At 44.7% G+C, this 18,541-nt stretch overlaps 1 protein-coding gene across 1 annotated transcript in view; it reads left to right on the top strand.

Annotated features, from left to right (window-relative positions):
* The window catches only part of XPR1 (xenotropic and polytropic retrovirus receptor 1), a 133,640-nt gene that overhangs the window by 76,053 nt on the left and 39,046 nt on the right, over positions 1–18,541 (top strand). The window contains exon 3 of the mRNA XM_054165231.1: positions 10,264–10,365. Coding sequence (XP_054021206.1) covers positions 10,264–10,365 — 102 coding nt within the window. The remainder of the gene's footprint in view (positions 1–10,263; positions 10,366–18,541) is intronic.

Here is an 18,541-nt window from a genome sequence, read left to right as displayed (position 1 = left end):
GGACTAGATCTCAAAGGTCTTTTCCAACCTGGTCTGGTCTATCCTATCCTATCATTTTTATGGCCCCTTCTGAACCTGCTCCAACAGGTCCATGTCTTCCCTTCAGAGATTAACCCAGCACTGTAGGTGAGGTCTCAGCAGAGCATCTTTGGTTACAGATAAGAGCAGTGAGTGCAGGTGTCTTGGGAAAGCTCACTGGACCCAGCAGAATACATCCTCGTAAGGACACGTCTAGGGGGAGTACAGTGAGTAGCCATCCTCCAAGAGTACTTTGATCAAACCATTGCTTGTTTCACAGGTCCTAATATTAACAGCTGTATAGCAAAATGTTGCTGCAGTCACTTGTGTCACACTGCATCACAGTGAATTCTTGTTACCATGTTTTCCAGCTGATTTCTTCTTTTAAGCATTTTACCTTTTTATGCTGAAATAAATCTTTTTATTCCTATTTGAAATAGTTAAAAGTGCACTAAAATGCCTCCAGAATGTTTTAACACCAGTTGTGCTGGAGCACATTGAACTAGGCCATCTGCATCTGAGGCAGGGAAGGCTTTTCCCCAGGGATGCATCATGCCAGAGTTTGAGGAGAAGGGAAGACTAGAGGCACACATGCTGCTGGAGTGTTGGCAGGAGCTTAGGTGCTGTTGAGAAAAAGACCACAACTTGAACATATTCAATCTGTTTAGCTAATAATTGAGACATTTCTTGTGTTCATATCAAGGCTACAGGCATGTGATTTCGCCTCCAGTGAGTTGTTTTGGCTTTCCCAACGTCTCCTTGTCAGATGAGTTGTGGGGTAATGCTTGTAGTCATCTCTCATCAGAAGATAGACATGAGTTGAAGGCAGGTGATTTGATGTTCCAGTTAAGTCACTCAAACAGATAAATGCTGCCAGAGGGGTAATTTCTTCTTGTTGCCTCCTCCCTACCTGCAGGGAGCTGTTTCAGAGGAGCAAACCACAAGAAATTAGTTTATAGATCAATTAGGCTTTTAATGCCTTTTTTTGTTGTTCTAATGCTGAGTAGGTCTTTAAATACTGGATTAACTGGAACTGGTTCACTGCAGGCTTGGACGAGCAACAGTACCAGAGCCAGGGAAAGGGCATTGGGTGCATGTCTGAGAGAGGACCTAAAGGGCAGATAAAACTGTAGGTGAAATTCCGTGTCCCTACATCTTCATGCAGTTTCTGTGGGAAGGAAAAACTGCTTAATAACACAAGACATCCAAGGTGGACTTTATCACTGTTCATTAACTGGCTGTTAATTGCTCAATTTTGATGTAATTCTTATCTTGTATTCTTGGTTATGTCAGATGTTCTGAAGTTTTTCTGTGCAGTTTTAATGAGAAGGTAATTGTTATTGCTTAGTAAAATTCTGGGAAGAAAACTATTAAATCTGGAGGCTCAATAAAAGGAACATAAATAGTGACTTTGTTATGAAGCTGCTTCTGAGTTAAACCTTTTTTTTTGCTTGATTAAAATATTCACAAGATTGAATTTACATCTTTCTTGATAAATATGAACATGCATTTAAAGAGATTGGAAAGCTTCCTCTGATTTCTATTTCCATGCTGTGAAGTATCAGCATTCAGGAATCGGAGCTGAGAGAGTATCTGTGGGGTTTAGGGTGAGAGATCTCTGCTATATTCATCACTGGAGTATTTGAATTTCCTCTCATGGCTCCTTACTGCTGCATTTCCAGTCCCCGGGGTAATTTCTTCTGTTAGTGCTTTGGGGGCTGGCCCAAATGACTGGGGTAATCTGTGCCCTCACTCCTTTTCTAGAACCTATGTATGTATTTGCTTGGCTCAAAAGTCAGGAGCACAAGGATGATCAGAGGGCTGGAGCACCTCTCCTGTGAGGACAGACCGAAAGAGTTGGAGCTGTTCAGTCTGGAGAGGAGAAGGCTCTGAGGTGACCTTATTGTGGCCTTCCAGTATCTGAAGGGGGCCTACAAGAAGGCTGGGGAGGGACTTCTCAGGATATCAGGTAGTGATAGCACAAGGGGGAATGGAATGAAGCTGGAGGTGGGGAGATTCAGACTGGATGTGAGGAGGAAGTTCTTCACCGTGAGTGGTGAAGCCCTGGAATGGGTTGTCCAGGGAGCTGGTTGAGGGCCCCATCCCTGGAGGTGTTTAAGACCAAGCTGGATGAGGCTCTGGCCAGCCTGATCTAGTGTGGGGTGTCCCTGCCCATGCAGAGGGGTTGGAACTAGATGATCCTTGTGGTGCCTTCCAACCCTGACTGATACTATGATACTATGACTTGCACTGACCATCAGCAGAGGGTTTGCTGAGGTCATTGAGTTTCAGCAGGCTGAAGGGAGGCTTGAGGTAGGTGAATATAAGAACAACCATAGAATTGTTTTGGTTGGAAAAGGCATCCAAGATCATTGAGTCAAACTGTCAACCTAAGACTGCCATGGCCATTAAACCATGTCCCAAAGTGCCATGTCCACACGATTTTTGAACACCTCTATGGATGGTGACTCCACCACATCCCTGGCCAACTTCAATTTGAACTTTGAGCACCCGATTTTGAATTCACATTTCTTGGTTTTCCATGCTTCTGTGTACTTTTGTAACTTCTTTTGGATTGCATCGGTCTGCTTGGGTGAAAGACCAAGTTAGACAGCTTAGAGCAGTGTCCTTATTTCCATCCATGTCAGTCAGCAGAAAGAAGGTTTTTCAGGTTGTTTTGTACCTATATAAAACACATCTGTGCTGCTTTACCTGAGTTCTGTCTATTGGATCTTAAAGCATGAACTGACACTGCTGAATTTTTAGTTTGGTGTCCCCCATCATTGAGGGGCAGGGTGGGGGAACACATCAACTACCTGAAGAGAGGTTGTAGCCAGGAGGGAGTTTGTCTCTTCTCCCAGGCAACCAGCACAAGAACAAGAGGACACAGTCTCAAACTGTGCCAGGGGAAGTTTAGGCTTGAGGTGAGGAGAAAGTTCTTCACAGAGAGAGTTGTTAGCCAGTGGAATGTGCTGCCCAGGGAGGTGGTTGAGTCCCCGTCCCTGGAGGTGTTCAAGAGGGGACTGGACGTGGCACTTGGTGCCATGGTATAGTGGTCATGAGGTCTTGGGTGACAGGTTGGACTTGATGGTCTTTGAGGTCTTTTCCCACCTTATTGATTGTACGACTCTATGATCATCTCAGATGCAACATTGCTCAGATTAAAGGGTGATGAAGATGTGTCTTTGCAGAAAGAATGGATGGCAGTGCTGAACTCAGATGCTGTGTAGCGTCTGTCAGAGCTGTATGGGTGAGTTCAAACCTCTTGTCCATAAGAGGCTGGAGTATCTCTGCAGTACTGAGCCCCAGATGTGTAAACTGTGGTGTGATGTGATGCTTTGTGCAACCATAATTGCTGCCATCTTGTCTTGTGTAAATGAAAGCCAGAATTCAAGGCAGCAGATCAGCATCTTGAGGAACGTGCAGGTGTGTTGTGTAACCAGGGATTGTCCCCATGTGATCCTGGTAATTCCACAAAGCTTCAGTATCTCTGTTTGCATCACTGAATACCTGTCTAAACTCAGCATACATGACCATTATGTCTGAACAGGTTCTTCTATACACTGAGTAACTCAACCTTGCTTTTCTCCATGCTTTGTCTTGGAGTCTGGTAATGGTCAATGCATTTCTTGTGGAGTCTTATCTCTTCCTGACCATCTTTTCTTGACCCTTAAGCGTGTTGCAGTATTTGTGGTCTGGCTTATTGAGAAACTTCTACAAAAACACCTCAGAGATTCTTTATTTTCCTTCTTGACTAAGAATGTAAAGGTTGTTCTTAACCAGGGAAGGCAGGTATTGAGAGCCCTGTCACTGTCTGGATGTCTCCCTGCATCCAGGTCTGTCATACAGCGTTAACAGTATTTTTATAGTAGGTTTTGAAAGATTAGGCATTTGTGCTGCATCCCTTCATTTATTTAATTTTTTTCCTGTCACAAGTTTCTGCCTAGCTGTCCTTCACATTTGAGGTACCAGAGAGCCTAGGTTTTGTGATTCTCCTGAGAATACTGATTTTCCTCATGGTACAGAAGTCAGGCATCTCAGAGTGTTGAAGCGTCATGGTGATGTGTAAGGACAGAATGAAGGTATAAACTCAAAGCTGAGACCACACTGGCAGTTGGCAAATTCAGACAGCAATGGTCAATTATAAGCAGAACTGAGGACAGCTGGGGTGTTAGCCTACAGAGCCTTGGGGGGCATCTCTGCTCCAAAGCTGTGCTGTCCTACTTAGGTTTTTTGCATCCCTCTTGCTTCCCCCCAACCCCAGCTACCTGGAAAGTAGCTCTTTAGATCCTTTTCCAGGTGCACAGGGTTAAACTAGCCATGCTTTTAAATATCTGTTGAAGGGTTAGAATCTTTTCCTCTGAAATAAGAGAACTTGAAGAAGGGCAGCTCTGACAGATGGCTTTGTGGAGCTGTTGTCACAGAAATGTGCACATAGCCTCACTTGTACTGGGAGAATCCAGTGACAGCCCCACTACTCTCTTGCCTTGGTGACTTCCCTGTAATAGCTGACAAAGATTAATGCCTTTTTGTTTGCAAAATGACTTCCTATCTGTGCTGGATACTTATTTGAAGAAATTAACCTCTGAAACAGCTGTGCAGGCACCCTGTAGGCTACAAAACCTGACACCTTGAGCTGCAAAGCTTGTAGTCAGCCAGCTGGGCAGCAGCTGTCTTCTCACATCTGGCTACTGCACTGCCTGTTTGTTCTGCACCTGAAGTTCATACCAGGATGCTGTCATTGCTTTAGAACCTATGCTTATGGAGTAAAAAATGTAAATAATTTACAGTAGGCACTTGGTTGGATATCTAGATTGCTGTGTTTTCTTTCCAGCTGAATAAGCCATCTACAAGAATCTGGCTGGTTTCCTTGTAAGAGTTCAGTGATACAGTCTGAAAATAAGGACAGAGAATTTTTAACAGCCAGCAAATCATCATTTCTAAAGGTATTTTGAAATAGGTTAATTGGTTAAACCAACAATATAGTTGGGAGAACTTGTGTTGGTGACCCAGCAGCAGCTCTTGCTTCCTCCTTTCCCTGCCCACACATAAAGGCTGCGTGTGCAGGCAGTAACAGTCTCAACTTCATTTGCTACCTGAGTGGTCATTTTGTATTACTAGATTTATGAAAATAATTTAATAACCCAATCTGGTTTGGGCTAAGGCATTCATTAAGTGGAGACCTGACCAGCTCACCTGTGATGGTTTAGAGAGGGAAGTATAGCCTGCTATGAGCTTTTGAAGTGATTTTTATTTTTCTTGCTAATTTTTGTAGTATTTTAACTCAAGGTCAGCTTTTTGGTTGATGGTATACACTCCAAGAGAGATGCACACCATTGTTTGTGCAATCAGTAGCTCAGAAGTTAAGGTGAAAGAACATGAATGCAAACATTCCTTATTTGCAAGCTGTTGGGCTTCCTGCCTCCTCTAGCAAGAATATTTCCTAGGAAGACTTTTCTTTGTCTGTACTTTAAGCACTTGAAATACTGAATTATAATTGCCACAAGGTTGGACATGAAAGTGCATGGTGAGCAGGTAATTTATGGGAAGATTTCAGTGGGTGATGCAGTTTGCAGCTGACTCAGGTGTAGCTTTTTGTTGTGAGAAAGGGACTTGCCTTGTGGAAGAACATTTGCTTTGGAACAATACCCCCATAAACATGAGGATGACTAATCAGAGGTGTAAAGCTAATCTTTGCCCTTGCATTTATGAACTGGGCAGTTTGATTTTTAGCTGTAAAAAGTTTTCATTGTACTGTGTAAAAGGTTGGGAAACTGCTCTATGTTAAGTGCTGTAGACCTATCAAGGTTGTTGATCTTAAAGGTCTTTTCCAACCTAAATGATTCTATGGCTCTAAGAGGTCCAAGGCAGGGTATGGAATATGTTAGAAGTTTAGAATTGTCCCCATTTTGGAAACCATGGCAACATCAGAATGGTGCTGATGTTAAACTTGTGATCATAGAATGGTTTGGGGTGGAAGGGACCTTAAAGGTCATCTAGTCCAACCCCGCTGCCATGATCAGGGACACCTTCCACTAGGCCAGGTTGCTCAAGGCCTTGTCCAGCCTGGGCTTGAACACCTCTAGGGAGGGGGAATCAACAACTTCCCTGGGCAACCTGTTCTGGTGTCTCACCACCCTTACTGTAAAGAGTTTCTTCTTAATATCCAGTCTAGATCTATCCTCTTCAAGCTTAAATCCATTTCCTCTCATCCTATCACAGCAAGCCCTTGTAGAAAGTTATCACTTATTCAGTATGCTTTGATGTGTTCAATGCCAGTGTTGAGTTTGTCTTTCTTTTTACTGTGTAAGATGGCAAAGTCCTCCTAATAAAGTTGTCTCCTCTCTACCTGAAGTGTTGAAATAACCTTACTCAGATAAAACTGGATTGTGGCAAACAAATGAATCAGAGAACTACACCTGTGCTGATTTCATCACAAAGCTAATGAATCTTTTTATAATTAACTGTACCTTAACATTCATTGTGGTAAATGATGACTTTTAGAGGGCTCTGCTCTGACAGAGAAAAAATTTCTGAGTGTTTTCTTGAAAGGTTGCATACTACAGCTGCAGAAAAAGAAATGAGCAGTGTAGAGATTCACTGAGAAATCAGCGCTTGGGACAGCACATGTAACCTGCAGAGTAGAGTAGAGTAGAGTAGAATAGAATAGAATAGAATAGAAAAAAACAGGTTGGAAGAGGCCTTCAAGATCATCACGTCCAACCTATTATCCAACCCACCTAATCAACTAAACCATGGCACCAAGCACCCCATCCAGTCTCTTCCTAAACACCTCAGGTGATGGTGACTCCACCACCTCCCTGGGCAGCCCATTCCAATGGCAAATCACTCTTTCTATGAAGAACTTCTTCCTAACATCCAGCTTAAACCTCCCCTGGCTCAGCTTGAGACTGTGTCCTCTTGTTCTGGTGCTGCTTGCCTGGGAGAAGAGACCAACCTCCGCCTGGCTACCACCTCCCTTCAGGTAGTTGTAGAGAGCAAGGTGGTCTCCCCTGAGACTCCTCTTCTCCAGGCTAAGCAACCCCAGCTCCCTCAGCCTCTCCTCATGGGGCTTGTTTTCCAAACCCTTTGCCAACTTTGTTTCCCTTCTCGGTAATAATTTTTCAACTTCAGGTTCTGTTTTAGAGTCTGAACTCCCTGCAAACTGGGAATTGTGGTTAACCAGGGAAGTGCATCCAGATTGCTGCTAGTTTACAACTGGGCTTTGCAAGCAAAAGCAAGAGCCTGTCAGGTTTACTGTGGTTTGTATTCACAGCAGGGAACTACATAGGAAGATGAAGTTGGGAAGCTGCAATATTGATCAGGCTATCTTCTTGGCAGCCTTGTCCATGGCGATTATGTGGAGCATAGGGTAAATGGAGTGTTAGTGCTATAGAAAAAGAACAAAAGGAAGGTTACTGCTGGCCCTTCTTGGCAGCAATAGCTGCATGCCTTTTAAAAAGAGCTTATGTTGTCATGGAGCTTCTGAATCCAAGGCCAGTTTCTGGCACCATGATTTTCTCATGGCAAAAAAAAACACCCCACACGTTGTCCTGTCCTAGCCTTGGGGGGGAAATAAATAAATAAAGGCAGTAGCCTTGGCAGCACTTGTCTATTATTGGAGCTAAATGGCTGAAGAGCAGTGAGAATGGGACCAAAGGGAAACCTTTTCTTTACTGAGAATCCTGATTTTTAAAGCTGGCATCTACCACAGTCTGCAAAATACCTTTTAGAAGAGAGTGTTTGACATTTGGAGAAGGATTTTTGAATAGTTTATATAGAATTCGCTTTCCTCTGAGTCAGCAATGTTTTGAGGGTGAAATAGAGACCTGAATTCCTAATCCCAAGGTTTTTGGATGGTCTTCCAAAGGTTAGTGGTTGGTATGTGTATTAAAGCCCCTTTCCCTGTTTCAGACTTCAGATGCAGTCAAACTGTTTAACGCACTTACTTATTGCTTCCTGAAGTGGTCAATAATGTGCAAACCAAGAGATTTATTAATTTATTTGGCATGGATGATGTTAGTTTAACAACAGGTAGAGTGTTGCTTTGCTGAGCTTTTTGATGTCTTTGAGAAAGTGGTATTTTGATTGCACAGAAATATTCATGCTTGACTTTATGGACAAAAAGTGTACTCTGCTTTCTGAGGAGATTGATTTATTCCTGGATACTTCCAGTGGCTGAAGTTTAAAAGCTTGTTTGATTTTACTTCTGGTCTGTGAATTTGCTGGAGCCTAGAAGTAAATGATGACAGAAAGGGTTTGGTGCTTCCAAAGCAGGAAAGCAGTGAGCCTTTGTGCTTTTATTTCTAGTTTGTTTCATTTTTCAAGGCAGGAAAATCAGATCCCCATATCAGATCCTGTCTGTTGGTAAGTTTTTCTGCTAGAGACACATAAGCTCTTTGGGCTGAAGAGGTTGGACTAGACAACCTTTAAAGACCCTTTCCAACTCAGAACATCCTATGATTCTATGGATTTACCCTTCAGGTCTTTTCCTTAAGAGTCAGCTCTGGTTTGATACAGCCTGATTACTGTTATTTGAATAGTTTCAGGCAGCTAGGGAATAAAATCACTGCATATTAAGAATGACACAGTAATTTCTGTTGCTTCACCTGCCTGTTTGTATTTTGTCTGCCCGTGCTAGCGGCTGTTGGGTCAAGGATTAGAGCTCTCACAGGCAAGTTCAGATTGGCCTTACTGGTAGGGCCTCAGGGTTAGGATGTTGCAACTGCTGTGACTCTGCTGTTAGAAGTTCCCAGCCCCAAAGCAAGAGTTATTTTCTGTCCTCCTGGTGTTTTCTGCTGCCTGCAAAGTGTGCTGCTGAGCCGAGCGGGAGTGGTTGGGACTCACGCGTGTTGGGCTCCGCAAAGTCCACGTTGGGCCAGTGGTCTCAAGCAGGGGTGTAATGACACCTCAGGACTGCCACAGCTTTTCTTTGGCAAAGAGGAGTTGGAACCCTGCCATTTCAGGGTTTGTTTGCACAAGGGAGGGAGCCCTTGTCCTTGGGAGTAGTCACAGATCTGCAAGTATAATCTTTGGATAATAAAGGGAGCCAAGACTTGGAGTTTAAAACAGCCTTGGGAGCCCTTGCGAATTCTTTACCACAAGCCCTTGGATGACAGAGTTGTAAACACAAATCATCTGTGCAGGGAAAAAGAAAAAAGGGAAAATAAGGAAAAACTTTCCTTTGAGGGTGGCAGAGCACTGGACCTTGCTGCCCAGAGGGGTTGTGGAGTCTCCATCTCTGGAGATAGTCAAAACCTACCTGGACATTACAATTCTGGGCAATCTGATATAGGTGAACCTGCTTTAGTAGTAGGGGCTGAGTAGATGATCTCCAGAAGCCCCTTCCAACCCCTATATGCAGGACTATGGGGTTTTTTTCTTTTGTTTTACTCTAGCTCCCCCACAAACCCCACTCTTTCTTAAAGAGGTTTGTATTGGAGAACTTGCCCAAGGCAGAACAACTTCTGCATGGGTAAATCTAAGAGTTTATCCTTGCCATAGAGTGATGACAGCATGTTGAGGGTGGTTGTGCTGAATCTTAATCTGCTTTTATTTTGAGTGGAAGATCTTTCCCTTATGTGGCTCACCTCATTGTTGCAGAAGTGATGTGGGAGGGAGGAGAGAGTCCACCCTACAGTGGCTTGTGTGGCTTTGCACTGGGCTGGCATGGCAGCAGAGTGGTAGCTTCAGGATTCTGGTGGCAGCAGGAAGGACAGATGGGGATGAGGCATGGTCTTCCCTTTGCACTGGTGTGCAGCTTTAAGGTGGGTAACATTGTGATGGTGTGTGAGATGCCTCTAGGACAAGTTCCTGTGGAAACACAAAGCAATCTTGATCCAGGATGGCCCTACAGGTGTAATCACACGAGCTGGGTTAGAAAATGGAAGCAAAGCATGCGAGATCTTGAAGGTCTCTTCCAACCTGGTCTGGGCTGGTCTGGTCTATTCTATTCTGTTCTGTCCTGTTCTATCTACAATAGCACTTGAAGGATGGAAAATGATGATGGGATCTTTGGGCAAGGTGTAGTTACTGCTTATATGAGTCTTTACCTCTCTGTCCTGGCACAATTCCTTTTACAGCCAAATATGTGTTCCCTCAGAGCCCTTTGGACTTGCTTGTTTTTTCTCTGCATGACAAAGAAGGTGAATTTACTCTGAAGAGATCTTTCCATGGCAGATACTTACAGAATTGTTCTTGCAGTCTTCTTTTACAGCTATTTTCCCCCCCTGTTTTGTTTTACAGACACAGATGAGGACACAGTGAAAAGGTGTTTTGCCACGTTTGAAGAGAAATTCTTCCAAACCTGTGAGAAAGAACTTGCCAAAATCAACATTTTCTATTCAGGTAAGCTGCTTATTTGTGTATATTTGTGGGAAATACAACACCACAAAAGGAGTCTGAAGCTCCCAAACTTTCAGACCAACCACAGTGGTCATGCAGGTCTACCATCAACTAATTACAGGGTAAGCTCATGTGAGAAACTGATCTGGTTTAATCACAGATGTGGAGCTAAACCATGGTATTTGAATGGAGGGAGAAAGAAGTGCAGGTGACATCATTGCTTTGCAATAGCATTCTGCTGAGCTTTACACAAGGATGCTCTTAAAGTTGAGTGGTAGCTTACATGTAGGTCACTGTTTCTCAGCTTATCCACAGCAATGGTCTCCTGAGCATGTTTTGGACATGCTAAGCACCCTAGCTGGTGTTTCTTGGGCTTGAGCAGGAATAGATATCCTGGACTTGCTTGTATATGGTAACTTGACCATCTTGGTGTGTCCAACAAGTTTTTCAACACTTAACTCTTACTTAAACTCTTGCAGCTTTCTGAAGCAGATCAGCCAGTAGCAATTTCTCATTGGCTGTCTACAAAACAGTTTTGTAAGTTGAGTAAAGATGCAGTGGTGATAAGTCGGGGTTCCTAAGGGTTGGACTAGATGATCTCCAGAGATCCCCTCCTACCACTACCATTCTGGGATTCTGTGGTATGTCAAGGTGTTATTGCTTGTTGTTTTCTCTGGCAAAGTTTGCTTTCCCATCCTGTGTTTTTAAATTAAACTTTATAGAGTGGTGCAATTGGAAATTCGCTCTGTAATATTGCTATAAAAGGCTTAGTGTTCTCCAGTTCCACCCACCATTACACTTCATCTGGTCTGCAGCCTCTTCTGGTAAGGTATAAAATGGGTTTTCAACTGAAAAAAACATTTAAATATGGTGAGGTAAATGAATCACAGTTGTTGGAGGTGTTTGAAAGATGCAGAGATGTGGCACTGAGGGGCATGGTTTAGCACAAAACTTGGTAGAGTTAGATAATGGTTGGATAGACAGGCTGAGAGTGTTGGGACTCTTCATCCTGAAGAAGAGGAGGCTCTGGGGAGACCTTATAGCAGCCTTCCAGTACCTGAAGAGGGCCTCCAAGAAAGCTGGAAGGGACTTTTTACATGGACTTGTATTGATAGGGCAAGAAGGAATGGCTTGAAGCTTGAGGACAGCAGATTTAGGCTGGATATTAGGAAGAAATTCTTTCCAGTGAGGGTGGTGAGACACTGGAACAGGTTGCCTAGAGAGGTGGTGGATGTCCCCTCCCTGAAGGTGTTCAAGGCCAGGCTGGCTGAGTGGTGGAAGGCAGGCTGGTCTAGTGGTCTAGTAGCAAGGGTTGGAATTAGATGATCATTAGGGTCCCTTCCAACCTAAACCATTCCATGAGTTTGTGTCCCTGCTTACTACAGAGGGCTTGGACTAGATGAACTCTAGAGGTCCCTTCCAACCCAGTGCATTCTATGATTCTGTGGTTTGCTCTTAAAAGTCTTTTCCAACCAAAATGATTCCATGATTGACTTCCCCTATACTTTACCATGTTGATTTATTAACTTGGTGCTATTTGCTGCACAATGTGGTAGCCTTTTCTATTTCTGTTTTTGATGAGGTAACAAAGAGAAGGTTGAATTGTGCAAAATGTTTTAATAACCATCAGATGATCACAGAATCATTAAGGTTGGAAAGACCTCCAAGATCATTAAGTCTGACCTTCTAGTCAACACCTCCATGAACACCAGACCATGTGCTGAAGTGCCACATCTTGCTTTTTTTAACATCTCCAGGGATGGTGACTCCACCACCTCCTTGGGCAGCCTGTTCCAATGCCTCACCACTCTATTGCTAGCAGAATCTGGGTTGTGAGCATGAGAATATCTGAAAGCATAATAGATGCAGTAACTGTGCCCTGTAACTGGCCTGTGTTCAGCTTCCATCTAGGGAAGCTAATATGTTTTAGGATGGCAGTGCCTGATATTCTGGCTCCCTGCAGCAATGGTGTTTTCCTGTAGCCACAGTGGGTGCCAGGACAAGGGACAGTTTGTAGGTAGAAGCAATATGTTTTGCTAGACCAGCTGGGGTTTACATTTTATAGGCATTTTTCTCTGTGCAGTTCATGTACATAACTTTATTGTTTCCCTGTGAGACCTTCTGTTTCCATCCCAGCTCTGAGGTAGGTGAATAGACTAGAATTAACCAAGTTGGAAAAGACCTTTGAGATCATCAAGTCCAACCTACCATCCAACACTATCTAATCAACTAAACCATGGCACCAAGCACCCCATCCAGTCTCTTCCTAAACACCTCCAGTGATGGTGACTCCACCACCTCCCTGGGCAGCCCATTCCAATGGCCAATCACTCTTTCTATGAAGAACTTCTTCTTAACATCCAGCTTAAACCTCCCCTGACACAGCTTGAGACTGTGTCCTCTTGTTCTACTGCTGGCTGCCTGGGAGAAGAGACAAACCCCCACCTGGCTACAACCTCCCTTCAGGTAGTTGTAGACATCAATAAGGTCTCCCCTGAGCCTCCCCTTCTCCAGACTAAGCAATGCCAACTCCCTCAGCCTCTCCTCATAGGGCTTGGGCTCCAAAGCCTTCCCCAGCTTTGTTGCCCTTCTCTGGACATGTTCCAGTAAGTCAACATCTTTCCTAAACTGAGGGGCCCAGAACTGGACACAGGACTCAAGGTGTGGCCTAACCAGTGCGGTGTACAGGGACAAAATGACCTCCCTGCTCCTGCTGGCCACACTGTTCCTGATCCAGTCCAGGATGCCATGGCCTTCTTGGCCACCTGGTCTCACTGCAGGCTCATGTTCAGCCTACTATCAACCAGTACCCCCAGGTCCCTTTCTGCCTGGCTGCTCTCCAGCCACTCTGACACCAGCCTGTAGCACTGCATGGGGTTGCTGTGGTCAGTGTGTAGAACCTCGCACTTGGATGTGTTAAATCTCATGCTGTCGGGCTCTGCCCATCTGCCCAGCCTGTCAAGGTCCCTCTGCAGAGCTCTCCTACCCTCTAACAGATCAACACCTGCCCCCAGCTTGATGTCATCTGCAAACTTACTGATGATGGACTCAATGCCCTCATCCAGATCCTTGATAAAGATATTAAAGAGCATGGGGCCCAGCACTGATCCTTGGGGCACACCAGTAGTGCCTGGCCGCCAGCTGGATGTGGCACCATTCACCACCACTGTGCTTTTACGCTCAGAATCTTGTCGTACTTTTCTAGTTCTATCAGATCCTGTCTGCTCCAAGCTCGAGTCTGTGGAGGAAGTCCTGTCAATTTAGATGCACAATGCAGATTATAATTTTCCCTAATGAGGACCTGCACCCACACACGCACGCACCCCTTCCAGCATTGTTGGAAAAGGCATTAGTAATACAGGGTAGGGTCTTATCAACTTGCTGTCATCTCAGAACGTTGTAGGAGAGAATACATGCAATTGGAAAATCTCTTGTGCTAAGATTAAAATAAGGCTTTTCTTTGCAGAAGAGTGACAGGGCTTTAGTAGTATGGAAACCCTTCATTATGGTTATTAACATGAAGTTGCATCAAGAAATGCTTCAGCAGTGATTCCTCTTCTTGATCGTGTCAGAAATTCCTCATGTCAGACCCTATTGTAACTCCAGGCATGTGTTGGCTTGGATTATGACCTGGTGCATCATATTTATTATAGGATTATTGTGTGGCTTGTTACACCCTTGTCTTTATAACAATAAATATTGTCCATTTTCAGGAAGGCAAACCTTTTCTGTTACCTCCACTTCATTTCCTCACTGTCTTCCTCTGCTCTGAGGGATCCTCAGTGAGTATTGCCGGGGATAGCCACAGCATGGACAGCCCTATCTTCTTGAGGTAGTCTTCTCCTGGACCCCAGCTCCTCCCTGGAGCACTCAGGGTTGGAGTACCTGCTACAAACTGTCTTTCTATGTGCTTGGGTTGTTGGCTCTTATCAAACATAGCCTTAATTCCCCAGACCATCATCCCAGCTTGGTAGGAAGGAAAACTGCCATTAAGTACATCTGATTTGATAAACAGTTTGTGACTATTTGGACTGCACTCAAGAAATCTCTACTCAATCAGAAGAAAAAAGAATAGCAGTGAATTTTTGGATAGTTCCAGTTTCCAAATGCCTGTTCCAAGAGCTAAAGTTTATATTTTTGGCCAGTTTTGTTTGGTGTTTGGGATTTCCTAGAGAGTAGGTTTGTTACACTTTAAACTAGCACCATCAGATTCTGCTTGGGCTAGTGTTTAGCTAAGGACATTTTTGTGGTTAATTGAGGAGCTGGGTTTATTATTTGTAAGAAGCTGTAGCTTTTAACTTGGTAAGCAAGTTATTGAACATAGTATGTATGAGGAGAAAAAGGAGGGAGTGCTAAAGGAGCCTGCTTAAGATGCTCAGAGTTCTGAACTGAGAAGCCATGAGAAGGCATTCAAGGCTTTTCAATTTGCCTCCTGTCTAGTAAAACTGGTTGTGACCATGACCATGGAAACTGGAACATGGGGGGAAAGCTTTAGTAGCTTCTTGGTGTGATGAGGTTTCGGGTTCAGTTTTTGGTGATCTTTTTGTGTGAACTTTTCTTTAAAATTGAATAATGGAGTCAAAACCAACTTGAGATTGCACAGTCGAGGTGAGAAGTCTTTAGACAGTGGGGTTTAGTCAGGATCCAGAAGGACTTTTTTGGCCAAGATGCTTCTTTATTAGAATAGAATAGACCAGGTTGGAAGAGACCTTCGAGATCATCATGTCCAGCCTATTATCCAACCCACCTAATCAACTAAGCCATGGCACCAAGCACCCTATCAAGTCTCCTCCTAAACACCTCCAATGATGGTGACTCCACCACCTCCCCAGGCAGCCCATTCCAATGGGCAATCACTCTCTCTGTGTAGAATTTCTTCCTAACCTCCAGTCTAAACCTCCCCTGGTGCAGCTTGAGACTGTGTCCTCTTGTCCTGGTGCTGGTTGCCTGGGAGAAGAGACCAGCACCTGCCTGTCTACAACCTCCCTTCAGGTAGTTGTAGAGAGCAATAAGGCAATATTGCAAAGATTTTTTGTTGAAGTCTGCCCCTTGTTGTAGTTTGAGCTGGGTGCCCCCCTGGTGCATTCACTTCCTGTGTCCAGAAGTCCAGCCCAGGGGGATGGACACAGGAAATTGTGTATTCCCTACCATAATTCTTTGCACCACTATAAGATCCAGTGCGGAGCCTGGCACTTCCTCTTTCCTTCCCTCTCCGAGACTTGGTAACTGGGGGAGAGATCTCCCGGCCATGGGCCTGATTGGGCCCAAGGCCACAGGGGGATGGGCAGTCTCAGGCCTGGCCAGCTGAGACTAGCCCAGCAGAGGGAGGGGGAAGAAGGAGCCCTGGGGGTTTTGCATGCACCCTCAGGTGGGGATGGGATCTTTCTTTGTCACTGTGCTTTGGGTTTTGTGTAACATTCACTGCTTTCTATTTAAACTTTCATCACTTTTGCAATCCGTTTGCCTGAGTCGTTATTTCTGCCTGTGGTGGGGAGGGGACCTGCCCCAACCCATTACACCCCTCTTGGTTTTAGATTTCTCCTTAGTCTTTGCCATAAGGTTGCACTTGAGCTGAGGACTCCGTGGGCATCAGGTCATGCATGGTGCTGGAACACAGGAGTGTTTCCAGTTTCTAAGTGTGTGCTGCTGTTTTCTAACTCTCCTTAGTGACAATTTTGGTTTTTATAAGTCACTTCTTGAAGTGTTAAATTAGTGGTAGTGGCAAAAAACTTTTTAGTTATTTTTGGAGTATGTTGCAAACTGAGAAATTAATTTCTACTCTGCTTTGCTGTTTCCTGTGGGAATTCCCTAGGAGGTTTTTAAGAGCACATGATTTTTTCTTTTCTTACTTTGCTTCTGCAATGAATCTTGATGATAAAATTATACCTTCATGAGATGAAACAGTTTGTGGACTGGATAACTGGAGTTGGTGCAAGACAGAGGGCAGGAGGGAGAAGGTCACAGGGCTACAGTTTCTCCAGAGTGACAGGTCAGTGTGGTGCAGCAGACACGCTGGAGGGAAGGGATGCCGTCCAGAGGGACCTGGACAGGCTGGAGAGGTGGGCACAAGCCAACCTCATGAGGTTCAACAAGACCAAGTGCAGGGTCCTGCATCTGGGTCTAGGCAGTCCCAGGCACAAGTACAGGCTGGGCAATGACTGGCTGGAAAGCAGCCCTGAGGAGAGAGACTTGGGGGTGCTGGTGGATGAGAAGCTCAGCATGACCTCTCAATGTGCACTTGCAGCCCAGAAAGCCAATCAGATCCTGGGCTGCATCAAGAGAAGTGTGGCCAGCAGGTCAAGGGAGGTGATTCTCCCCTCTACTCAGCTCTGGTGAGACCCCACCTGGAGTACTGAATCCAGTTCTGGAGCCCCTATTACAAGAGGGATGTGGAGGTGCTGGAAGGTGTCCAGAGAAGGGCCATGAGGATGATCAGAGGGCTGGAGCACCTCTCCTGTGAGGACAGACTGAAGGAGTTGGGGCTGTTCAGTCTGGAGAAGAGAAGGCTCCGAGGTGACCTAATTGTGTCCTTCCAGTATCTGAAGGGGGCCTACAAGAAGGCTGGGGAGGGACTTCTTAGGATCTCAGGTAGTGATAGACTAGGGGGGATGGAATGAAGCTGGAGGTGGGGAGATTCAGATTCAGGAAGAAGTTCTTCACCATGAGAGTGGTGAAGCCCTGGAATGGGTTGTCCAGGGAGGTGGTTGAGGCCCCATCCCTGGAGGTGTTTAAGCCCAGGCTGGATGAGGCTCTGGCCAGCCTGATCTAGTGTGGGGTGTCCCTGCCCATGGCAGGGGGGTTGGAACTGGATGATCCTTGTGGTCCCTTCCAACCCTGACTGATTCTATGATTCTATGACTGGTTCAGTTACCTTTTAAAGCCTCATCCTCAGAGGAATGTGTTTTCCTCCCTTATGGATGGAGAGGGCTCTGTAGAAGACAGCACACAGCTCTTTGTCAGTGCATAATTAAGAACGTTCCCGTTTGGAGTTGATTCTTTTGTTATGGGCATTGCTTTGCAAACAGGAAAACTGCAGCAGCGGTTTTAGCCTTTTCCTTAAACACTGGGTTGTTAGGCTGATGGATCTTAAGATTATTTTCTGGACATAAGGACAATGGAACAGTGCCTTCAGTTGGAAGATGTCAGTTTAAACTCATCCGTATTTAATAATTGGATCCAAAAGAAATCTCAGTTTATCACAGATGGTTTGATAGGATGTTTTGAATGTAGAGTGTGAACTTGTGAGTTTATTTACATGGAGTCTTTTGATTCTAACAGCTATCTCTTACTTCTTGCTGAGAGAGTTCCCAAAGTGGGCAGAGACTGTTTTTGCAGTCTGACCTTGCGTGTGCTAAATATTATTTGGTTGTAGGCAGACAGCACTCTCTGAGGGCTGCATTGTCTTGGTTCAGTGGAGTTCTTGCAGCTGTAGAAGTTGTCAAAGAGGAATTGTCCTTTCCTGTCTTAATAAAGTTTATAATCAAGAAAGAGTTCAAGCTCTTCCATACCTAATCTTACTGTATTGAAGCCTATTTTCTGTTCAGGAAAGCATTCTCCTTCTGGAAAATGTTATGCAGAGCACTGTAAAATTATTTACAGAGGAATGTTGCTCTTAAAATTGACCAGACTTGAATGAGGCAGAGGAAAAGGTTCAAATTGCTCCCATAAGAGTCAATCCTAACTTCTATGGGGAAGCAACTGAGAATTACCAGTAAGTTATGTAAGATACTAATGAAGAGAATTAAATTGACAGCCAGGAGATTGTTGGACAGAGCTTTGTGTCATGGAGGGAGTTTGGGGCTCTGGTTCCTGGTGCAGTGGTCTGCATCCTGTGAGCTCCAGCTCCCAGCTCTGCCACTGAGAATCTGCTTGGCATCTTCCCAGTCAATGCCAGCACCTATGGTCTGCAGAGGTGTTTATCAACAGAGATGTCAAAGCTATGAGGGGGGCGGAAGCCTGGAAGGGAAGTGGTTGTGCAGAACAAAGAGAAAGATAATGGTGTCAGTTACGCTGTGTTTAGCATAAAAGATCTCGATTTAGCCAACATTGTTTTGAACGTACATAAAGCAGCATGTGTAAAGGAGCAGCTTTTTGATACTTGAGATGTGAGGAAGAGAGACTGACTTGTTCTGAGAAGACATCAAAATCACATCTAAACTCAGGTTGACTGTCCCTTTAA

The sequence above is a fragment of the Dryobates pubescens genome, chromosome 11, assembly GCF_014839835.1.
Source record: "Dryobates pubescens isolate bDryPub1 chromosome 11, bDryPub1.pri, whole genome shotgun sequence".
NCBI classification, from domain to species: domain Eukaryota; kingdom Metazoa; phylum Chordata; class Aves; order Piciformes; family Picidae; genus Dryobates; species Dryobates pubescens.
Note: the sequence above shows the minus strand (reverse complement) of the source record. Positions and strands in the feature narration are given on the sequence as shown.